Source organism: Poecilia mexicana, unplaced genomic scaffold (assembly GCF_051168715.1).
Source record: "Poecilia mexicana isolate PSO_F unplaced genomic scaffold, ASM5116871v1 scaffold_9, whole genome shotgun sequence".
Classification (NCBI taxonomy): Eukaryota; Metazoa; Chordata; class Actinopteri; order Cyprinodontiformes; family Poeciliidae; genus Poecilia; species Poecilia mexicana.
Window position 1 is genome coordinate 16,719,843 of NW_028263378.1, and position 23,842 is coordinate 16,743,684.

Sequence of the window (23,842 nt, forward strand, 5' to 3'; positions counted from 1 at the left end):
CCAACACAACCATAGAGCGTCATGGCGTGATGAGAGTAAAACGAGAGATGGGTATCTATTTTTACAAATAAAAATCTGAAAAGTGTGGTGTGCATTTGTGTTTAGCCCTCTGTACTCTTGACACCGAAAAACGCAGCAAACAACTGGTTTCACAAAACGAGTAATTAGTAAATGGAGCCCATCTGCGCGTGATTTGGTAGGGCCTCAGAGATTTATTAGGCAGAGCTTCGTAAAGGCAGAGCAGCGCAGCAGGCAGCTCAGGGAGAAAGCTGTGGAAAAGTTTAAAACAGGCTTAGGTCATAAAACAATATGGCGGAAAACTGACATTGCAATTCATCCTTAAAACTGTGGCACTCTCACTCAAAACTCCATTCAAATCTATGGCTGCTACACAGTAGCTTCAGATTTGTGTGTGAAGAAAACAAAAATAACGAAACAAGATTCGGGGTAAATTATGTAAAAGAGGATTTTATTTTCATAATTAGCACATACAGTACATTATTTTCTTACCAACATAAAAAGTGCAATATGCATTCAAACTACAGCAATGCACAGTACAAAAATTACTGCATAATTACAATATAAAAAAAGAAAACGGTTACAAAACTGTGAAGTAACCTAGTGTGAACATCGTCACAAAAGCTTTAAAACTCACTGATGATATGAGCATAAAAGCCTAACAGCTATGAGCCCCGCGACTCCTCAGATTCTCTTTGACTACTCCGAAAGGTGCAAAAAAGAGGTGACAGCTTTTAAATATGTACGCGATTGACATTAGGATTCACATGTTTCGTACAGCTTTCAATTTGTTAAGACGGCAAAAAATAACTTTGGTCTCCCACACTTCGAAAAGCACAAATGAGCTTAAAGACATTGGCAGCACTTTTAACTGAATTTAAGCCAGAGAATGCTTACAGGTAGTGTTTACACTGTTTTTTTGTTGTTTTTTTTTATGTCAGAAATGTCCACACAAATGTGAGATCCGACTCTCACACTAGCCATTTTTATTTTGATCTCAAGCCATGCTGCGTGACTTCTCGTCACTACGCTCCCTCCAAAATATTATACAATATAGGAAATGATGAGGTTAATAACATTACTCCAATGTTATTTTGGAAGATAGCTCGCCAGAATCGACTCGGTAACAAAAAGCAGTGCAAAAGGAACAACAAACTCAGAAAAGATTCTGTTCTGTTTGTTGGAAAACAGCAAGTATGCCTCTGGCAACGGTTGTTTCTCTTCCCACTCCCATTCACTCACTCATACGCAAGTGTAATTAATACATTACACATTAGTTTAAAAAAACAAAACAAAACAATATCCTCACTCTAACCAAGCATTAGTGAAAGAAGTCCAATTAAAGGACTAGTTCAGGATTTTTGAAGTGAGGTTCTGTTCATTTCATATAAATCCAGTTTAGACGGTCCCGGAGGCCAAACCAACAATATTTTATTCTCTTTAAAAAAATTCCGGTATCAAGAACATCAAAGCAGTTTATAAAACTGATAAAACTTTAAACTGTTTTCTTGTTTGCATCGGGTGGTTATCAACACAGAAGCCATGTTCACGTCGCAGTGAACAGAGGTAAGAGGATGCGCGCCACTAGTGAGCTTCCTGTGCAAAACAACTACTGAGAACAGAGTATTTAAAGGTTTCCAGTCAGGATAATTGTCTGATTGCCAAAACTGCATGTTATATATATATATATATATATATATATATATATATATATATATATATATATATATATATATATATATATATATATATATATATATATATATATATATATATATATATATATATACTCTGCTTCTGCTGTCTCTGAATAAAAATGCGTTATATGTTGCGTTCTTAGTACTTGTTTCATGGGGAAGCTCATTGTGGCACACCGCCTCCTATCTCAATTTCCTGCTAATAACCCCCGACATGAAAGACACAAGGTTTCTGTAAGTTTAAATTTAAAACGTTTTATGACCATAATGATTTAAATGTGATTATTAGACATGACAAAATTAAATTTAAGACCAAGTACTGAAAACTTGGAAAAATTAAAACCTTAAAAAGCAGAAACATGCAAAAAGCTGGTCAGCAATGCTGTAGGCCTACTAAAATTTCAACCGATTATCGAGAATGGCATAAATCCATTGCAACATATAAATAGATAGAATCGTTTTTTTATTCTTTTAAAAATGTCTAATTTCCTATCAAGTGATTTTTGCCTAAATGCCAGGAGTATGAGTAATACTTGCCGTAACAGTGCAGCGTATTACACCAAGACTCCGACAGAGTTACCATTTCTATTAGAAGTAAAATATTAACTGCTTTTAATATTTTAAAACCTTACTGCAGAATCTCACTTCAAAAATCCTGAAATATTAAGGACAGGAACTCACTGAATGCAACACGAGGTAATCTTTAAAAAAAAAAAAAAAAAAATTGTTGTCAAAACAACTCTGCTTTCACCAAACCAAACTCTCAGTTTCTGTGAAGCTCGTTGAGGAATTCAAGTTCATCAATGCAGGCTATAACTTTGTACCTGACGGGTAAAGGTAAAGTAGGAGCCGCTGGAAACCAGGTTAAAGGTCGCAGAGCGCCTCGTACCGTCCCAGCATGCAATCTGTCACACAGATCTGTGCCTCAGGTCTCTTGGGTAAGGCACTTGTTTGTCTGTGATTCAGAGTTAGAGGTGATCTGATGGCTTAACAGGTTTGTCAGATACAGCAGTATGACTTTGATCGCTATGAACAGCAGTTTGAGAAACATTGTGGCCTCCTTGTGTAAGAGTTGGCATTGTGTTTGCGCTTGCTCAGTGTCGACTCGCTTCTCTCCGGAATGGGTGCAGCCCTCCACAACCACACGGCGCGACAGGAGGGAAGGAGAGTGGAGCTCACAAATGTAGGAGTCCCACTTGATTTGTCAGCTCCTGGGCTCCCCTGGAAGTGCTCTTTCTGGAGTGAGCAGGTTCTTGCCGGGTCTGGACAACGACGAGGCGGTTGGAGAGTTCCACTCCAAGCCCTGGTCCGGCTCAGGGGACAGCGAGAGGAGAAGCAGCGTCCCTGCGTCTGAAGAACAGGCTGAACACAGGTCATCGGAGGAGAGGTTGAGGCTTCCCAACTTGGCCAGCGAGTTGGAGCGCTTCAGCCTGGAGGGCACGGTCAGGCCTGCCAGCCGCAAGCGCGTCTCGATCTCCTGCGCCCTCTGACGCACGAGGCCGGGTTTCCCCCGCACGCTGCGCAGGCTGTCGCTGCTGGAGCTCCGTGTCAGCGTGGAGCCGTGAGGGGAGGAGGTGGGCGTGAGGAGCCCTGAACCCACCACCCCCAACAAGGCCTCGTTGGTCAGCGGCACTACCAGTGGCTCTAACCGCACTTGGCACGGGGTTGAAGTTTTAGCGAAATCCCCGGTAAAACTGGAGAACTCCTCCTTTTCCTCGCTGTGAGACGGACACATCTTAGACTTCTGGCATTCCTGCAGGGACATTCCCGAAAGCCTCTCAAGCCTCTCTGCCCGACGCCGGACCAGGCCAGACCGACGCAGCTGCAAGAGGCTCTCCTGCTGTTGGCCAAGGTAACAAGCCACTGCGGGCGTCTCTCCCTCAAAATCGGCTCTCATCAGCTCAGGGAGAACATCCGAGGCAGACTCAGACGGGCCGTCTTGAAGCAAATGGCTGCCGTCCTGGGCCTCCGCCGACCGCTGTGCCTCTGAGGACGGCAGGGCAGTGGCAGAGGTTGCACAGTTGGCACAGTCACATTGAGGACCACAGGGGCTCAGAAGTCCCGTTGAAGACGAAACGCCTTCAGTAGACGTTTGAGAACGACGCGATGAAGCACTTTGGACTTCAGAAGGAGGGCGGGCGGTAAGGCGAAGCTCAGAAGATGGAGAAGAAGAACGCTCTTTCTGATGAGACCCAGACACCAGAGAAGCATCTCTCTGAAGAAGGAAGGAGGAAGATGTGTCCTAAATAAAGACAAGATAAAACGCGTCTGATGAAAACACTGGTCAGACAGAAACCTCTGAATAAATTCTGATTTATAATTTATATAGATTCATTACAAACAGAGTGATGCTATATAGTTGTTAATTCCTGGTAATATTGATTATTGTGTTAAAGCCTCTAAAAGCAGAATATTAAAATTCCTGCGCAATTTTAATTTTAAAAATAATTACTTTCCAACACTACATCAATGTTTTTGACATCTGGCCTAAACCAGCTCTAGTTCAAAAATGGTACATTTTATATTTACCCATAGGGATTGCGGTATTCCACAATAAAAGTTGATTCATTAAGGGGGGGATTTTTGCTTTACGATCTCTGGTGCCATATTTTATTTGCAAAAATCTCTCCACCCCAAGAAACGCAGAGTGAGTCAATCAGTTAAAATCAAAAACCAAAATACTAATGGGAAAGATATCAAAAGCACAGTGTAATGTGATAAAAAGATAGAAAATTATATTTAGATATAAAGCAAATTTAATTCATGAAGCATTATTACATTTAAGTCATTTAGATAATTGATGAGAACTATAAATAATTTCCATATTTAAATATTTAAATTTCCGTTTCCCATTCTTGGTCAAATCTAAAAAAAAAAAAAGGTCAAATAAAACCCCTTATTTTTCCAGACTTTTAAAAACTATGTAGGAACTAAGGATGCATAAAATATCGCAACTACATTGTCATCGCCAATATCAGTACGAGCAATATTCATATCACAAAGGACAGTCTGGAGTGCAATGACTGTTGGCTAATTTATCCATATGAAGTTGCATTTCACCTGCTAGCGTAATATTAACTTGGACAGAGTCTCACAACAGGAGACGCTCAAACCCGACACAAACGACTTTACCCAAAATGCTAAAGACTGCAGAGGGATGGAAGCACAAATGAGAAAGAAGAAAATAAGCACATACTGCAACTGATCTCGTCTTGGTAATATTTTCCAATATTGTCATCATTGTAATATGTATTAATTATGTATTAATATAGTGCAGCTCTAGTAGGAACTTGTCCGTCATGACTCTTGTATGTGTTCTGTACTTCTGGTTTTGGAACTCTGCGAACAGCATATTTCTGTATTTGGTTTATTTAATATTCAAATTTTGTGATAAACGTAATTTTAGGCTAACCACAGTTGTCATTAAAATATTCCTCAAACTTACCTTGTGGTTTTGTAGAAGGCTCAAATGATTGTTGTTGTTTGAATTGTCGTTAAGGGATGCCAGATCCATCCCGATCCCCTCCGCATCGCCCTCGACCTCTACATCCTGAGTCTCGCCGCCGTCTCCCTCGCCTCCCCCTCTGTCGTCTGGCTGCATCAACACCTCCATCTCGGCCTCCTCCTTTTGCACGTCCTCCTCGTTCTCCTCCTCCACTGTGCTGAACTCCAGCCTCAGCCGCAGCTCCTCCAGGGGTTCGGGCCCCCGGCTGCAGGTCTGGGCGGCGGTGCCCTCTGCTGTGGGTCCAAAGTGAGGGAGCGGCAGGCCTTCCCGCCCGTGGAAAGCCTCGTCGTCCAGCAGGGCGTCTCTCTCCACGTCCTCGATTTCTATGAAGACTTTCTCCATGCCGAGAAGAGGAGGGCCACGCACAGGCGTCGACGGCTCGCTGTCGAGGGCCGAGTCGGAGAGCCGGCGGAAGTAGTAGTTGTTGTAGGCGGGGTCGATGTCGAGTGCGACAGTCCTGCACGGCGATGAGCAGGCGGCGCCTTTGTTGGAGGACCCCTCCTCACAGCAGGGAGACATCCCTGGGTCTGCGGTGGGATCCCCTCCGTCCTCTCCGCCACAGAACTGAGCCAGACCCTGCTGGCCCTCGGCCATCTCGCAGTCTGCGTCCGGGTGCCACAGCTTGTTGTGCCGCTGTTTGCTTGTTCGGGGGGGAGCAAACACCGAGCACAAGAGGAGGACACATAACAAAAATAAAAAGTTAATTTCAAAAGCACCGACAGTTGGCAACGCTTAAGACGTGTAAGGAGTGAATGAGCGTACCTGGCATCTAAAATGCCCTCATACTCTGCCAGCTGCCTCATGAAACCTGCGTTGGGTCGTGTGATGTTCCTCTTCTGCTTCACAAAGTTGTACGCTTTCTCCAGAGACCAGCCGTACTCCTTCATGGCGTAAGCAATGACGGTGGAGGCAGAGCGACTGACGCCCATCTTACAGTGGACGAGACACTTGGAGTCGTTCTTTCTGAGGGTGAGAATTACACGTACATCCGTGTGATATGTGTATGTATGTCACTGCTTAAAACAAGAGGAAACTGGCCCATTTTTTGACAATCACATTTGTCTTTTAAACTGACTTTAAAAAGTAGATAAAGTAGGAAAACAGATGATGATGGATAAAAAATAAAAAAAACTTCCCAGGATTTAGAGGCACTCATGGAAAACAGCTCTGTCTTCTGGTTCTTCCAGATTTTGATGGTCAGTATGATTTTTTAGTACACTTCAATCAAGTGAAGCAAATCTTTTTTTTTTTTTTACTTTCTACAGCAGTGAACAAGTAATTTTCAAATTAAATTGTGAAAATAGTTACATTTTATTATGTTTTATAACATCAAATAATGGCTAGTAACTTGGTTTGGTTATTTATATTAAGGGTAATCAGGTATACCCAATACTTGGATACCTTATATAACAATAAGAAACCACCTGAAAAAAAGTCAAGGTTATCATTTAAGAGTTTATAAAATAAGACCGCGCTGGTATTTGAAAATAAAAAATGTCTGCCTCACTTTGGGGTAATTTTGATGTACGAGCTGTCCCTGAACACACCTTTAAAAAACATTCAGCTCCCACTACAGGCAGCAGGATCTGGACTTTAGCTCCTTTTTTTTCTCTCCTGTGTTCTGGTTTCTTTTGCCGGTAAGTTTTAAAGCTATAAGTTGAGTAATTTGAGAATTTATCTTGATCTGTTTAAAATAAAATATACATTTTTATTTCTAAAAGGAGAGCTTCATCGTTGGATCCCCCCACCCAAAAACGGAGGCCGTTTACACGTCGACAGCAAAGAGTTATCAAATATTATATAGAAAATTCTGCGACTCACTTTGCTTTCATGATGAAGTTATACGTGTCGTTCCAGTGAGCGAGGAGATCCGTGGCGTCTTCGTCGTAAACGCGGATATTGTGATAACAGAACGTCCCTGGGAAGAAGTTGTCGATCTCCCTAGTAACGTTGAGGATGTAGCCCACCCTGGAGAAGAAACACAGCGCTAACTTATCACCAGCATTCCTTCTCGCTTAGATCGTAATAAAAATATGTGTTGCCTGTGGTTATCTTAGTTCCCGGATAATCTAAAACAAATCACCCCGTCTCCTGCAGCTCCTCCAAATTAGACGCATTCCATTCAGATCCCTAAAAATAAATGAGAGAAAGCTCTGTTTAGTCTGAGCGCGTTTTAGCTCCGTTTAAGGTTGTTTTGTTCCTCACGACAATTGTTTCACCAGGAAGATTAATTAAACAGAAATCTGTTTCTTGACCATAAAGGAAATTGAACATTTGCATCAACAAGTCCAGACGACATTTTTTGTGACGGCAGAGGAGAGATTAACGTCGCTCACCAAGTAGACGTGGTCAAAAATGAGAGTGGCTTTGTCCATCTGGCCGAGGATCAGCAGCATCTCATTGTCAATGAACTCCTTGTATTCTTTCAAGTTGCAGTTCATGTGCTGCTCCAGCTCAGTTCGGATCTGAAAGAAAAAAGAAAACGGAGTGCCTTTGTTTCTGTCTCAATGGTTTTATGACATAAAACGCATAAATTTTGCCTACAGTGCCGAGGAATCTTCAAGGTTTTAATTTCATCTGCCTCCAAAGCATGACAGATGTGTAATGTATCACAATCTGAGAGAATAAAACTTTCAGATAAATCAGCCAAACATCAAACAAAAAAAGGCAAAACAAAACCTTCAGCTCAGAAGCAAATAAGCAGATGGTTTAACCAAAACAGAAACAGGGAATGTAACATCGGGATAAAACTCCAGAAGTTGTCACTGTGGCAAGATGTTAAATTAGAATCACACAATAAGATTGTTTATTTAAGTTTTATTTAATAAAAAAATATATTCTCTAGTAAAAATATTGTTCTCTAGGATGTTTGATGTGTCGTAAGAAAAACTGTGAATAAACAAGGAAGCAAATCTATTTTAGTCATTAAACTAAAACCCAGAAATGATTCATGTACAATAATGATCTAAACCAAAAGAAACAAATCAAAAACAGAACCTTAGATTGGCTCCAAATTTAGCAATTGCGATATGAATGGAGTCAATGAAGCTTAAACTAACTTAGGAGCTCAAGTCTTTAAATGCCTAGTAATGTTTCCTTCTACATTTATACTGAGCAGAATAATCAGAGGTTGATTATGTGCAGGTTTGACTTCTTTATGCACAGCTGTTTCAACAATGATCCTATATTAACTAAAAAAAAAAGTAGCAGTCAAATGTTCCACAAATACTGTAAAGGTTATAAATATCAAAAACTGATTGATTTTGAATAACTGACAAGCACAGGGACAAGTTAAGTCTACAGGCCAAAACAATCACCTGGTTTTTAAAGACGTTTAAGAAGTCAGAGACTCAAACTGCATTTTAAATCATCTGTAAACAGGATAATTAAGTAATTCAATTTTGACGCATCTCATCAGTACTTTGAGCTGCAAACTGGAAGCTGCAAAAAGGATGCAAAATTCAGCATCTTAAGTCATCCGGGGTGTAAATGAGAGACTCTTTGGCATGAGATTTTTTTCTTTATTCCCCTCCTAACATTTACGCTCTTACCTGTTTGCAGGTGACGTTCTCAAGGTCCTGGGAGGTCATGATGCTTCTTAGTTTGGATTTAATAAGGCACTCCGTCCTTTCCCTCTCCGAAGGCCTAGAAATAAAACAGCATCATAACAATCTGAACCGCAACGCACAGAAAATGTGCAAATCAGAGAACACTTCAATTAAATCGTTGAAGTATTCACTAAGAGAGGTGCTGCTAAGGTAAACAGAGTTTCCTCACTTGTCGACAAACATGATGGGTGAGTCTGGCCGCGTGGTTTCTAAGTCCTTCATGGCGTTCCACTCGTTGATGCAGCTCTGCTCAGAAGCGATGCAGCTCTCATAGTATCCCATCCAGGTGAGGGCCATGCCTCCAGGGAAGTAGTTAAACCTGCGCGACACCTCACAGGCCTTGTGCAGCACCTGCAACGCCGACCTAAATCATTGATCACACAAATGAAGATTCTGTTTTTAGAATATACAAAAGCACTGAAGTGTTCAGGAGTTGACAAAAAGGACGCAGGTACGTTCTCCCGCCAGCAGGTGGCACACTTATTTCCCATGCATCACTGCAGCCCATCTGACTGGTTGTCAGGGGAATTACTGTGCTATTCCATTACAGGTAAACTGCCAGCAGACAACCACGGTGACTCAACAGGTTAATCATTACTCACCACATAGCCTGCACCGACACGGGCTTGAAAACATGAGTCCGACCCGCTGTGTTCACAGTGAAGCCCCTGAGGAGCAGACAAAACAGATGGGAGACTGACTGAGTGTGGAGAGAGTTGCTGCTTTGTGTGAATCAAATTCATCTGAGGTGTCAGAGAATTGGTGCAGGATTTGGTAAAAATCTGAAAAAAAAAACAAAACAAAAAAACAAAACAAAAAACAATGCTGTAGTTGTGTCCCCTGTTCTTTCTCACAGGGAGATTTAAATAGCTCACCCGTCTCCATCCAGATGGATCTTTGTATCGCTCCAAAGAGGTAGCACCATGCCGATTGAACAGCTTTTACTGGCATAAACACACACAAAAAAAAAGACTTATTTTAGGAATACTGACATAAGAGTCTAAGAACTGAATAAATAAGAAACTACATGTTTAAGATTTTCTTTTTGCAAACATTAGTCTACGTGACTAAAATAAGATTACGCTCACTGACAAGAAACTCGAAACTGAGAATAAAACGGTTATACATTTCTAGCCCCTATATTAGTTCAGTGAACATAACCTGTTGGACAAAAACAAAGACGAACACAGAATCTGAATGTTGTAAACAGACTCAGAATGACATTTCCATGCAGTTCAGTATTTACAACTGTGGTTTGTGCAAATTTTCCATTTGAAAATTCTCAACAAATTTTCCAGACTCAAATTTCTGTTTTGTTCTGGTTCTCCGATTACAAAAAAAAAAAAACTTACTACTTGTGTACCACTATCTGTATGTTTCACAAAACAACTCAACCCCATTGTGAGGTTCTGATTCGACAGTTTCTTTTATCATCTTATTTTAAAGAAATATAGACACGACCCAGGTTAAAAACCACAAATCCAGATTATAACTCTCATCTAAGAGGGTCTAAAGGTCACTAAAGCTGTCGTTAAATAGCCCAATCTTTATCTAGACAAAAGCAGTAATGAAATGGAATTCCATACTTCTAACTTTTTAAAACTAATCGCTTTTGGTGAGTGACACCAAGAAAACGACTCGGAGCAAAACCCAAGAAACCGAGCGCATTTGTACCAGTCTTTGTTGGTGAAGTCGATTCCCAGAAGGATGTTCTCCTCCGTGTCCTGTCGCCCGCTGGTGTACACCACCACCATGTACCGCACCCGATCCGACCACGCGCTCTCCAGGCGCACTGCCTGCAAAAGGAACAGGCAGGTCAACAGGTAGGTTACTCCCAAGTTTCCTGTTTAATTTATTAACACAGCAAAACGAAAACACAGTGACTGCAATGACTGCTGTAGAAAAAGAAGACAGAAGGTTTAAATAAGAAATCAAAGGTGAAAAAAAGTAATGTGTCAAAATGCATAATTGATGGATATAAAAACGTAATTTCATCTCTCTTACCGAAGACACCATGCATTACTCTTCAACACCCTCATAACACAGACCAAATAAGCAACAAAGTGCACAATAAATTGCAACCTGCTTGTTAAAATGATCTTATAGTCACCATCTTGTTTTTGTTTCTGATGTCTCTCACCAGTTTGATTCTGTCCTCTGAGCGGAGAATGTTTATCATCACCTGCAGGTGCTGAGGTAGTTCACCTGTCCAGGAAGGAAGGAGAGAGTTTGGAGTCGGTTATTATAAATTAACATCAGTAAGCAACAATGGGAGTTGATTGTACGCTGTAGATATTATGAACTTATAAAGTAAAAAGCTTTTCCAATCATTAACTAAAGTCTGCTGATTTTTAAAAACAGCATTTAACACGTTCAGTGAATTCCGATCGATAATTAATTCAATTCCAACGGGAATCAAGTCACATGTTGTTAACTAAACCGTAAGGAGCGTCCCGACTTTACGAGGTGAACTTTATCAACCACAAAATCTGAACTCAAGAACTCGTCTTTGTCCGTTCTCCTCCCGTTCCTGCTCCCTTTGACAGCTGGCAACGAAACAAGGTGAACCAGCAGAAACAACAAATGACTGCAAGTAAAAAAAAAAAACTTTGGAATATGTCACAGCTGGTAAAACGATGATAAAGATGTACAACCATGGAGGGTAAACAAGAGTAACAGGTTTATTATTCTGCTGACCATCTCATCCTACACCTAATAAATCTATACATGGTCACTGGCTGTTAAGATATTAATATTTTAATCATGCTGTGATTTCTCTTTATTACACAAAGTAAACTTAAATAACAAGATTAAAATATTAAAGCTATAGTTAATTTAATAAGCCAGACAGAAAGAAATGAATGAACAACTGTACAAATTTAAGATAGAAATATTTGTAATTCAAGACAAAGTGCAGAAAGCTGCACAACACTTCACTGCAAATCATCATTGCAAAGTTTGTGTCACAACAAGTAAAATGACTGTGATATAAATGCACAGCATTCACATCACAGAGACAGACTGCACAAGGCAGGAACACCAGAACAAAACATATTCACCATTATCAATCTTAAAGAGAAAAATTACGAATTGTCCACAAAACTGTCACTGGTGCATCTCTAGCATGGCCCTCTGTGCCTGATCAAAACAAAAGCAATTCCTGCAACCATATTGTTTACTTCTTTTTCATAGGAAGAGCTCAATTAAGTTCAAGTTTAAATGTTTTAATCTTTAATTAAATTTAATTTCTGAAAATGCTATATTTTTGCTAAAGAGAGATGTTCACATTTATTCACGCAGCTTCTATTTCCATTTTCACATAAAATGCCAAATGTGTCCAGGTTGTGCCCAGCTGGGATAAATACCCAGAGGAACCAGAGAGACATGTTTGCACTAGCAGGGTCTGTCGCGTAGATGTTCAATGACGAACTTTAAGTTACAGATGGTGAGGTAGCAGGTCTTAGAACAAGAAAGCCCTTATTGAAGAACTCTCTATAGGTCAACCTTCCTGTCTCCCACTTCTGGGTTAAATACCACAGTTCCTGAGAAATGACACAGCTATTTCCCCTGGCAAAAGTTCCTGACGACACAGAACGTCTGGCAGATATGTGAGCTACCTTACAAAGTGGCCAGTAAATACGGTCAAAGTTGCCAGGAGCAGTCACGGTTTGCCAAATGACTTGGCAGCAGATGTGCTGTTGGCTCATGGTGAATTCCCATCATGAATGCACGCTGGCAGGTAGGCTTTGTGTCTTTAAAGGAGCGATTGTGGCTTTCAAAAAGAAAACCTTTACGGATACTGGCCATTCAGACTGACTTCGGTCAACGCAATAAGCCACTTCACAACAGGTTTATTCTTTTACAAAGGTAACTTCTCTTCCAGGGTTACAGTGGAAGAAAAACAAATCTCTAAATTACACACTAGGATTGCTACTCTGGTACTGCCGGAATAAATGTTATGAATCCTGAGTTTATAAGAAGAGAAGAAAACACGTGAGGCTCCACAAACGGTCGGGCCCTCTTTAAACCGTCCACAGAGGTTCCTCTAACGGTGCTACCATACGCTGGATTTAAGCTCTAATCTGCCTAAGCTACGGGTCTGGAACATGCTTATCAACGACGCACCCGCCATCCTTCTCACCCCTGCTACAAACATCTGCTGCAATGCTAAGGAGCGCCACAGCCGAACTCCTCGTTCACCGGGACGACGGAGGATCAAGCCGAGCGATTAACACAGAAAACATGTTTCATTCTCACCTGCATGTTTGTGAGGAGGATGTGCTTTTTGGCCTTGCTGACTGCTTCCTTGCTGCAAGAAGAGAGCGGCGCCTTTCACCATGAAGAAGCTCTCGCTCAAACTGCCAAAAAAACAAAAAAACAAAAATGAATTTTAAAAACAGAGAAACTGCAAGTCAGACTCCATGATTCAGGGTAATGTGCATAATGAGCAAATAAATGAAGCAACGAGGGGAGGTGGAGGGAAGCAACATTTTCAGTTTTAACAGGATTGTTTTGTTCAGTTCGATGGAGCCAACGAGACAATCGTAAATCACGGCCGTCTGCTTCTGGCCAATTCACTCAACAGCTGAGAGGAGAAGCCAAGCTGCCACGTTACAGAGGCCGACCTCAGGATTGATGCTTTGAACCGAGTGCTTATCTGTCTTCTTTCTGCTGCATGGGCTTCTCACTCTGATTTGACTTGTCAGGTCTTTGCCGGCTGGGTCTAACGCAGCGAGGACCTGAACACTGACCCAACTACAGTTCTTTCACTTTTTTTGAATAGGCCTCAAGTGCATGTGAGGAGCTCTAATAAAAAAAAACAATGAGATGTTTTCCTCAGGCTGAATTCACTCACTTGAATTTAATGGAGAGAAATGTGAACATATCCGTAAATCTACCTGACAGCAGGGTGGAACTCATGTTCCGCGTATTCAACGTGTGCAGTCTGGCAAACCAGGTCATCATCGGGAAAGTACAAAACCGACGAGTGACAAAATCAAAACAAATCCTTACATGTGCTGAAGACAAACCCGTCTGTAAATGCTGCTGCCATGGCGTCACTGTGTGTTGCTGGAGGCTAAAAGAGCCCATACAGAAAAAGCCGGCTCTTTTTATTAACATTCAGGGGAGAGCTAAATCATTTCATTATAAATGATGACACCGGAGTGACGATTGCGATTGGTTTCTTTCACTCCTTTCTGTCTCATCGTCATGACTTCCCCACCACTCTCCTTCAGTTTAAGCATCTCTGAATTTATGAGCACAGAATTGATGCACAACACTGGAAATGTATCAAATATTGCAATCAAGCAGTCTTTTGTTCCATGCAGAGAGACACCAGCCAGGGATTTGAACCCAGGACCTTCTAGCTACAAGGCAGCAGTGCTACTTACCAACTGCGTACAAATCCTTGATTGCAGTTGTTGTTGCTAATGTTTAATATACTTGCACAATTAGTTTTTTTTTTTTTTTAAGTCATGCGACTCAGCTGCACATCCCATGGATTAGAGAAGACCATTTTTTATTCCTGATAACTGCACAGTATTTTTATTTAATAATCTTTAACAGTATATTATTACTGTTGGAATGTGTTGTGTGAAGCTATCTGATGCTGATGTTACACCTAAATGTTCCCGCTAAGAAACAATAAAGGCTGTTTCTATTCTTTAATATGGTGAGGGTGGTGCAATCAGTTATTACGTTTAAGAGCCAATCACTTTTTCACACAAGAGCCATGTAGGTTTGGATTTTTCTCCCTTAATAATAAGCATCTTCATTTAAAAGCTGAATTTTGTGTTTACTTGTGTTGCCTTTGACTAATATTTAAATTGGTTAGACGTTCTGACCGCACCGAGTTTGACTTTTCACGAAGTAGTCATTCTGAAAACGTTCCGATGCATCGCTCCGTAGATCTCTAGGAGAAATCTGACTAATCTTCCTGTCGTTTTGGTCCAACAATCAAACCCCACATGCAGCTAAAAGGCCCGAACCAAACTGAACATTATGTGGGAACAATGAGTTTCATTTTGTGCACCACCCCCAGAGCTGCAAAAAAAGAAGAAGAAAACCGTGACAAGGCACGAGGGTGGACAACTTTCAACGAGAGCTTTTGTGTCACTTTAGTACATTTATGGCCTTACTCTGTTCTACGTTTGATGTTTATGATGGAGGGTCTAGTTGCTGAAGCAAGAACAGGACCGAGGCAGCCGCCTCGCCAAACCGAGATCCTGTCCAAATTCGGGCTAATAATTGTTCACTTTTCTGGACTTGAAATTGTGAAACCCGTTTTTATGTTTTAAATCACAAGCTGTCCAACTACAGACGTCCCAACCAAACAGCCTAAGCTCTGCTCTTCCCCTGCTATCAGCTTCTCCACAAATGCTGGGGCTAAAAATACATCTACTATCAAAGGAAGTCCAGACTTTAACAGAAAACCTGCTCACCATTAACACACCTACAACTTCTGCTAAAGAGTGAGAACTTTCAGGTAAAAAGTTAAAAACATGGGTAATAATCAAACGGTAACTGCTCCTGAAGCTGTCGAACATTTCGTTAATTTACAAGGCGATCTGCATTTCTCCAAAAACCCCATCAACACTCACATGCGGTTTATCTCATTCTGGGTCAAAACGGCATTCTCCACAAAATAAGGTAGCATCTTCATCACGGCCTCCTGAAAGGGCTCCACGACCAGATGCATCCTGCTCCCCGGAGTGTCACCTAGGTCTGCCTGGTACCCAGTTAATGCCTCTGCATCCACATCCAGAAACAGTTGAGGAGGAGAAAAGAGGAGTAATTACAGCTTCAGTTCGGTCCCAGCGGTTTTGAGTGACAGACTGCCTGACAGTCTGAACTCATCTGGGCTGCTCAGCGAAGCAGCGCCGTCTGTTCAGAGGCCCCTCCCCCCGATTGCCTCTTCCTCCTCCCCTTCATCGGAGCGTCTCTGTTTGTGAGTCAGCCCGCTTGCCTGCAGGGACGCACTGCAGCCTCCACCCGGTGCCTCAGGCGCACATGGCCCGTCTCCTTAAGTCCCTCAGTATGTCTTGTCTCTGTCACAATCTTTCTGTAGCGTAGAGAAGTCAGAGAGCAAGAATCTAAAAGCTAAGAATAGCTCAGGAGGTGGATGCCTCTTCCCATCAGTGGGACCTCGCCTTCGAAGGTTCCCTAAATTTCAGTTCAAAATCTGAACGAGGTAAAGTAAAGGCTTTCCCCTAAGGCAAGGGAAGAATGCCATTTTCAAAAACAGTTGTGAAAAAAAAAACTTAACAAAAGCCAATCTTTATGCCTCTTTTTTCACTACAAACCCTCTTGGTTTTGCCAAAAATAATCCAAATTGGACATCTAATACTGAAAACCACATCAGGAGTCTTCGAACTTCGTGGTAGTGTCTCAGCAGAAGTCAAGCAAAAGGTGGAGCAGGCACTGAGAAGAACTGGCATTGTCCCAAAACCCCCAAATCTCATTATAGACGAGCTTATGGGGGAAGGATTATCTCTTTCCTTCAAGTGCCTGGTGCTAGTTGTCACTCACTCACAAGCCATCAAACATGCTGTCTGAGATTATTAGAGATTATTAGAGATTATAGCCGGTTAAGGAGGACATACCTTTTATGTCCCATTTGTCCCCAAACTCTGCAGAATATTTTTTAGATGTGCAAAGTATTATAAAAAGTAATTGTATTTATATAAATATAATGAATAAAGTCGGACAAATATGCTATAATGAGATCCTGATAACAAGACAGACCTCCAACTCAACTTTTTTTCTGAGCAACATCATGTCAATGACTTACAGAGCACTGTACACATTAGCAGAGGTTCAGTAACGTTCATTTGAAACTTCGGGCAGCTTTTCATTTCCCTCCTGAAGCACAAAGCAACTTCCCCGTAAAACTAAGGTCCCGCTTCAGAAGAATTTGGTATAGGTGATGACGTAGCTCTGCGTTAGAGCGGGGTTTGTTGCTTTGTAGGCATCCAGATGGATCTGGACGGGGCAAAACGGGACCAGATGTCCTCTAAGCCACCACCTTGAGTTGCTGGGCGAACGTGTGAGACAGCTGCTCCGAGTTACTCTTTAAAGAGGCCACTCAGAAGCCGTTACCAGGCTGGTTTAGTCATGTTTCACACACAGCAGCACAATGAGGGGAGAGAAAAAAGAAAAAAAATAAACCCCTCTGGAGGCTCTCCGTTGCATAACACCAGCATTTTTCTCACTGACACTTTTCTCAGAAAATAAAGGGAGGGGTGCAGAAGTGAGCAACCACCTCAGGTATCAGATGATGGGCCCGAGCAAGAAAAATGACATCATGAACGTACCGAGGAAAAATACAGGAGAAAAACAAAAAAATGTGATCAATATGAGGTACTTCTGCTGCAGTTTCTATACATTTATTTTACCTTTGTGCACCGTTAATATTGACCAATTGGAATTGGAGTCACAAATTTACAGGACGCTAGAGTCAAGATGATGAACACATGTAGCTCAACTCGGACTTGAAAATAGTTGATATGCTCCACAAAACAAAAAGTGTGTCTGAACTAACATTAAGCTGAATAATTTCCATAAAATTTTACAATAGTCATTATTTTCAAATTAATCAAGAATCCCTAAATTTAAAACATCTATTAAAACTCCAGAGCAGAGGCAAGAAGAAATTGAAATTGAGCATCACAAGGGAAAATACCTGTGATAATCTGACTTGTTTACAGAAAGTATAACAAGGCAGGGAAAAAAGAAATGCAACTGAACCAAACTTGAAATCAAGTTTTGTTCTAAACAGTCTCATCTTCACTAAAACAGAAAAACTGTTTTGCTTTTTTGAAAAACAAAGCACAAAAAAATAGAAGCGTGGAAAGTCATAGGCAAGCGTGACCAGACGACTTATGTGTTCTCATTATCTCTGTTTGAAAATTATTATGCAATTATAGTCGTGCAAAAATATTTTGCAATTATTGTAAAAGAAAAAAACTCAGTAAAGTACAGTTAAAAGGACAGAAACATAAAAATCAGACTGTGTTTGCATTGGGTTAATATTTATTATGAAATACAACGTGGCTCGAAACTCGAAATTTAGAAGGGATCTGACTCGAGACTTTAGACCAACTTATAAGATGCAAAATAATGACTTAGCCCAATCTCTGCATGGGACAATAGCATCAAATTATCCTTCTTTATGAACCAAAGCATAAGCTCTAAACAACTATCTGATTTTCACTAAACTCAAAATAAAACGCATTAAGATGCCTGTTGTTAATTGATACGTTCACAACCTGGAAACAATGAAGGTTCTTAGTTTTGATGCATTTCTTGAATCAGAAAAAAATTTGATACGTCAGTGTTTGACTTAATCGTCAATCAAAGCTGATCAAGGGAGAATAGCCAAATTCAATCTTTGCCTGATTCATAAAATCTTTGGCAATATTTCAAATAATCTTGAAAGTAAGACACTGGCCTTAACCTTGAACTAAAGTGCCTTGCCCATTTTTTTCAGTTTACAAGCCAGATGAATGAAATCATTCTTTGGTTAACTTCCAAAGGCACCTGCACAAAGTTTATGTTGGCCCTCATCAACTACCTTGGTTGTTCATCAGTAAGGTCAGCCAGCAAGCACAAACATCCCCATTTGGCAGAACATCAGCTGTCCATCAACAGATGCTACCTCTTGAATTGCGTGTGAGATGGGCACACCCTGCTAAATACGTCCATCAAATACGCATCAACTTAATGCATTTATACTATAAACATCAATTTGCTGCCAGTTTTATTACCCAACGGGGCTCACAGAGCCTTCAAAAATGGCAAAAATCTAGACGCAAGTCGGGACTCGCACCATGCATAGATCATGCGTTACCCGAGGACATTCCATAAGCTGTTGCATAACGGAAAACAAACAGAACAGCTTGTATGGTGTAGTTTCCCTCAGTTCACATTTCTTCTGAGGCAAAGTTTACAGGAATAAATGTGTGTAGAGTTATAGGGCTCATAAAAGGACATGCCATTGTTCACAAGAGAAAAAGACCTGTCAAAGTGAGTGACATATAAACTCCCACATTGTTATCTTCTTGACAACTACGTTTTTTTTGGCTGACATGCTATTAAAGAAGCTTTTGTCCTGATAAGCTCTGAATTGAAATTAAATCCCTGGGTTTGCTCCGCAGAGGCAGGGTTACAGTGGTGACCAACTGAACTTGACTGTACTTGCTTTGCATAATTATAACAAATATTTACATCATAATACATTTTTACAGCGTTTTGTTGCGAGGATTGTGTGATTAAATCTGCTAGAGCTGATCGATGGAGAAAAAAAAAAAAAAAAAAAAGTACAATTATTTTGGTCAACACACATGCAGGTTTGTCAGAAACCTGCTGGACTTTTTCCATTAACCGAAAAACTGAGTTTGCACTGGTTGGGCAGTAGATGGGTAGATGACTTTACATAATACCCTCCCTTTAAAATAAAATTAGCCTTTTAACTGCTAAGTTAGCATAAGCCAGAGCTAGCAATGGGTGGCTTAACAATTTTATCAAGATTTATGATTTAAAGCAATAAAGATAAAAGTTCAAATTTTAATTTGAATTTGTCTGATTGATACAATAATGTTCCATCTCTATGATGCAACATTCAAATTTGGACCAAATAATTGAATATAAAGTTAGCATTAAAACACTAAAGCTACATTTATTTCTACTCTGAGTTTTTTTTTTATATTATTATTTTTAGTTCTATTAATTGAATTACTAATTTGTTTTGTTTTGTTTTTTGTTGGAGAACCTAAATAATTTAACTCAGTGTTACTATGTATGAATTTTACCATTATGGTGAGAGTACACAACTGCAAAAAACAAAGACTTTGTGTTGATCAGAACTGCAAGTAAATGTGAAGGATGCATACATCAGGTTTGCCATTATGTAAATGTTTTAATGTTGCACATTTTTCCTCATTGAATGTAAATAGTAAACATACGGCTTGGAGCAAACAACATTTGCAGAAACACCCAACTCAGTCAATGAAAGAAAAGGTAAAATATTCTAAACTTATTCATTCTTAGTTGTCAATCTGTAACAAACACATGGTTTGTTTAAAGAAAAAAAAAACAAAAAAACTGTGAAAAAGCAAACAAACAGACACACCATTCAATATATTCCTTCAGGGAAAGCAACACAAATGTTGCAGTTGGCAATTAAAAAGACCAAACGTGCCAAGCAGACAGACAAACAGGTGTTTTACGACACTTGCTCCTATTTGCCGATGCCAGAGAGTCTGCCGCCACTCACGATTTCACAGCATGAGTCAAGTACAGATGCTGGTAGTCTGTAAATAACACCTGCTTAATAAATGTGAAAGACTTTGCTCAATGCTATGCAACAGAGAAGCGTAGCTGCACTTTAAGATAAACATACCTCTGATTTATTCGCCGTTCGTCGTCACTCCCGAAATCCTGCAGAGAAGATAAGAAGAAATGAGTGATAGTAAACTGGTTTAACTATGATCGTGAAACACACTTTACGCTGTTGGAAAGATGCTTCATCCGGAGTGGTGGGCTTTTCAACCGAGTAGTAAAGATTTTGTTTAGATTTAAAAAGCGATGGCACAACAAAGAAACTGTGGTTTGGTAAAATGTCCAAATGAGAGTGTATATATACTCTATGTTCTAATCAAGAGACAGAAAAAGTCAAATGGTCAAAGTGTTATCATCTAGTTATGATTTGGCAAATCAAACTAAGGAGTAAAATTGTAAAATGTAAATACAAAATTATATAAAACAATGCTGTTTATGTTTATGGCTGATAATTTCTGGAAACTCAAACATTTTTCCCACATTGAATCGGAGAATCTTAACCTCAATCCAAGTCTTAACTTTTCATAGCTATAGTTGGATCTCTTAACGCCAGCAGCTACAAATCTTATAAAAATATATATCTGGAGTAAACCTGTATGTTCTAGGTGTGTTCTCAGCAAAATTTGACAGACTTGCCCAACAATAAGTCAGAATTTAGTGACAATGTTCTGTGTTCATCACACTGCACAAATGCATTGAGAGAAATGTCCTTTTAGGCCAAAAGATGAACTTGAGTCACACACTGACTGCTTTCAACCATGATCCTGCAAGCAAATTCAAGCACAGACATGGGAAATGTTGCTAGTTTTGTGTTTATTATTATTATTATTATTAAACAGCATGGCAAAAGACAAAGACGCTTTCAGAATTTTACTGTAACCATCTAACATGGACGTACTCTTAATTTGAAAAAAAAAAAAAGGTTATTTAATGCGAGAAACAGTATATATGTGTTTGTAACAAATGCATGAGCATTACTGGGCACAAATCCAGTTATTCACTAAACAAAATGCATGACTACGTTTGTCTTCATTACTGTGCATTAAGGTTAAATTGTCTCAGCTGCCTCATCACTTCATGGCGGCATCCCCCTATGTGCCTGTTTACATAAGCTTTTTCCCTTCACTCCTGCACAGCGCTGCTCCTCCAGCCCTCCCACCCCCTCGTGAACAGATGACATCATGGCTGCGGCAGATTTCACTCAGCATTTTCTGTCGTACCTGAGCACAACATTCAAAGCAGCAACAAGGTACACAGACAACACAAAACTAATCCTGCACAAGGCAGGGTCTATTTTTTAAAAAGCAACTATACTGAGACAGATCAAGTGCTGTAAAAGCCTCAACATGCAGCAGTAATATGCAAAAAGTTTTTTGGCGGTTGGGGAGACAATAAATATTTATCCCAAAGAAAAGCTCAGACACAAAAATATGGTCTTCATATCAGCAGCTCTAAACAAATGCAAATTCATTCCTGATTGTGTGCAGAGGAAAACAAGGTGAGCTCATGTGTCTGTAAGTAGTAAATAGCGCCCTCACCTGGTTACTATTATCTGTGCGTGGACATAGTAAAGAAACCTGATTGTGATTGATAAATGAGTGGAATACACTTTCAGCATAGTGACCAGTAAACAAGAAACTCGAAATACAATTATGACTACTGTAGATTAATATAAATTAGAAGTAATTTGATTTTTTTCTTAAAGAATGTGTCAGTCCGGAAATCTACTCCTCACAGAGGAAATGACCAGCAGTTCATAAAACTGTAAACCGACACGCGTATCCAGAGCAATGTTTCTTTTTTTAAATTTAAAATTAAAATACTTTTCCTGTAAATTAGCTGCCAAGACAGTATAATTCAAATTTTAACAAGGAAATGCTCCATTTGTCAGATGTACTTCTTTGTAAACAACATTCTGTTATCCTTTTTTTAAATGAATAAGATGCAAACAAAACCAGATTATTAAATTAGTCAGTCACGTCATAAACAGCTAACGTTAGGGTTAGCTCCTGCCTCCATCATTCATAAGGTATTAAGGATTATATTCAGCCAACATTAGCACATATCAACATTGTAACAGACGAATTTAACACTTTTTGTCTTTCAGCATAATGACATGCTGACTTATTACACAATGCTGGTTAATTTTTAAGTGAAAGTAAGGAACGCGTTTGATAGCTAACAGCTTAGCCTAGCATAACATAACTAACGGTGCTAATTTAGCTTCAATCAGCGGCCCTTCCTCCAGCAACATCCCCCTCATCCTCACTGCTTCCCGGCCAGACCACCACACCGGAGCATCGCTTTAGCTTCCCCCCCTCGTAAGGGCCGAAACTGACCTCCCCCGCAGTCGTGGTCGCTGTGCTGGCGGTGGACGCGGCGCTCGGAGTCGGGGACCGCTGCAGTGTTACCAACGCCATGGCTGGGGGCTGCGGATGCTGCACCGACACCGGGGCGGCCGCTGTGGCCTGGAGAGCTGCAGCTAGCTGCCGGGGCTAACGGAGTGTGGAGGAGGGAGGCAGACCGGGGTGTTATCTTGCAGGATGGGACTCAGTGTGTGTGTGCGCGTGCGTGTGTGTGTGAGTGTGTGTGTGCAGGAAGAGCTGCCTTCAAGGCTTTATGTATTACCATGGGACTATGTTACACAGTAAGACAGACATTACTAAATAACAGCGACATATCTATGAAAAGTAATGCTTGTGTATGCAACTTATTGCTGTCAGACATATTATTGTTTTTAAGGCTTGTTTTAATATGAAAATGTATTTAAAACTAATTTATCCAAGTATAAAAATAATCTGATACTACTACAACTGAATAAAAAAAGTCAAAATGCACAGTAGTAGCAAGCACAATAAAGAAACATAACAGTTCTAAATAAAAACATTTATGCTCTAAAATATTGAAGTGTATTAAAATAATACCTGTACATTATTTCAGGTTTTTGTTACTTTTATTTAGGTTGCATAAATATTACAATTCTACCTAACGTCTAAGCTTTTCTCATTCCTATTAGCTTTGGTACCTCAGTTTGGGATTCTTTCAATTTATTTGGTTTCTGAGACACAATAAAAGTCTAACTTGACGTTGATCTTATCACACTATGATTGTTGTGATAAGAGTTTACCCAAAGTGCAGCATTGCATCATTTTACAGAACATTGCTACAGACATGACTGAATAAATTCCTTTGTTGTGATATTTTATTGCTGCTATATAAATTAAATGAAGAGAATAGGTCTTAACACGAGACTATTATGTTTCATCATGTGCAAGTTCAGTCAATATATAATTTGCTAGAAATTATGGAATAGGTTATTTCCAGCTTGGAAACTTGAGACTTGTTTCATTATAATAGTTTTACACCAAATTTTGTGCAGCTACAGAAATGTAAATAAAAATCTTAAGTTTATTTGTAAAGTGGCAGTCACACAATTAAATACAAGCACAAAAAATATATGCAACATATATTGCAGTATATTTCACCGAGTGCTGATATATATATTTTTCTACAGAAAACTAAAAAGATTTATTTATTTATTTATTTATTTATTTGCTAATTAATTAATTAATTAATTAATTTAAATCTTAAACCGTTTTGAATATGATTTGAATGCCTCTTTCTTAAAAAAATGTTTGTTTTATGCGACAAAGTTTACTTAAAATGCTAAGTTT

The 23,842-nt window shown here is 40.0% G+C and overlaps 1 protein-coding gene across 2 annotated transcripts; it reads right to left on the reverse strand.

Moving 5' to 3' along the window:
* Positions 1-448: 448 nt before the first annotated feature.
* On the reverse strand, positions 449-22,755 carry ssh1a (slingshot protein phosphatase 1a). Of its 2 annotated transcripts, XM_014987722.2 has the most exons (15): positions 22,508-22,755; positions 20,230-20,267; positions 13,086-13,186; positions 10,969-11,033; positions 10,503-10,624; positions 9,704-9,772; positions 9,431-9,496; positions 8,998-9,192; positions 8,772-8,865; positions 7,557-7,685; positions 7,304-7,350; positions 7,042-7,188; positions 5,983-6,183; positions 5,161-5,860; positions 449-3,957 (listed from the first exon to the last, which is right to left on the reverse strand). In XM_014987722.2, exons 1-15 carry the CDS (start codon positions 22,586-22,588, stop codon positions 2,920-2,922), a joined length of 3,093 nt encoding a protein of 1,030 aa, XP_014843208.2. In that variant the 5' UTR covers positions 22,589-22,755; the 3' UTR covers positions 449-2,919. The 2 variants fall into 2 exon arrangements, with proteins under 2 accessions (XP_014843208.2, XP_014843217.2); XM_014987731.2 differs by lacking the exons at positions 20,230-20,267; positions 22,508-22,755 and adding an exon at positions 15,431-16,545.
* Positions 22,756-23,842: the final 1,087 nt, after the last annotated feature.

What these genes read in the sequence shown, in the direction of transcription:
- ssh1a (XM_014987722.2), bottom strand. Translation starts at nt 22,588, where the DNA reads ATGGCGTTGGTAACACTGCAGCGGTCCCCGACTCCGAGCGCCGCGTCC. An exon ending in CAGAGGACAGAATCAAACTG is followed by an intron (nt 10,625 to 10,968) that starts GTGAGAGACATC and finishes TTCCTTTTGCAG; the next exon opens with GCAGTGCGCCTGGAGAGCGC. An exon ending in GCCTTCTACAAAACCACAAG is followed by an intron (nt 3,958 to 5,160) that starts GTAAGTTTGAGG and finishes GTCTTTATTTAG; the next exon opens with GACACATCTTCCTCCTTCCT.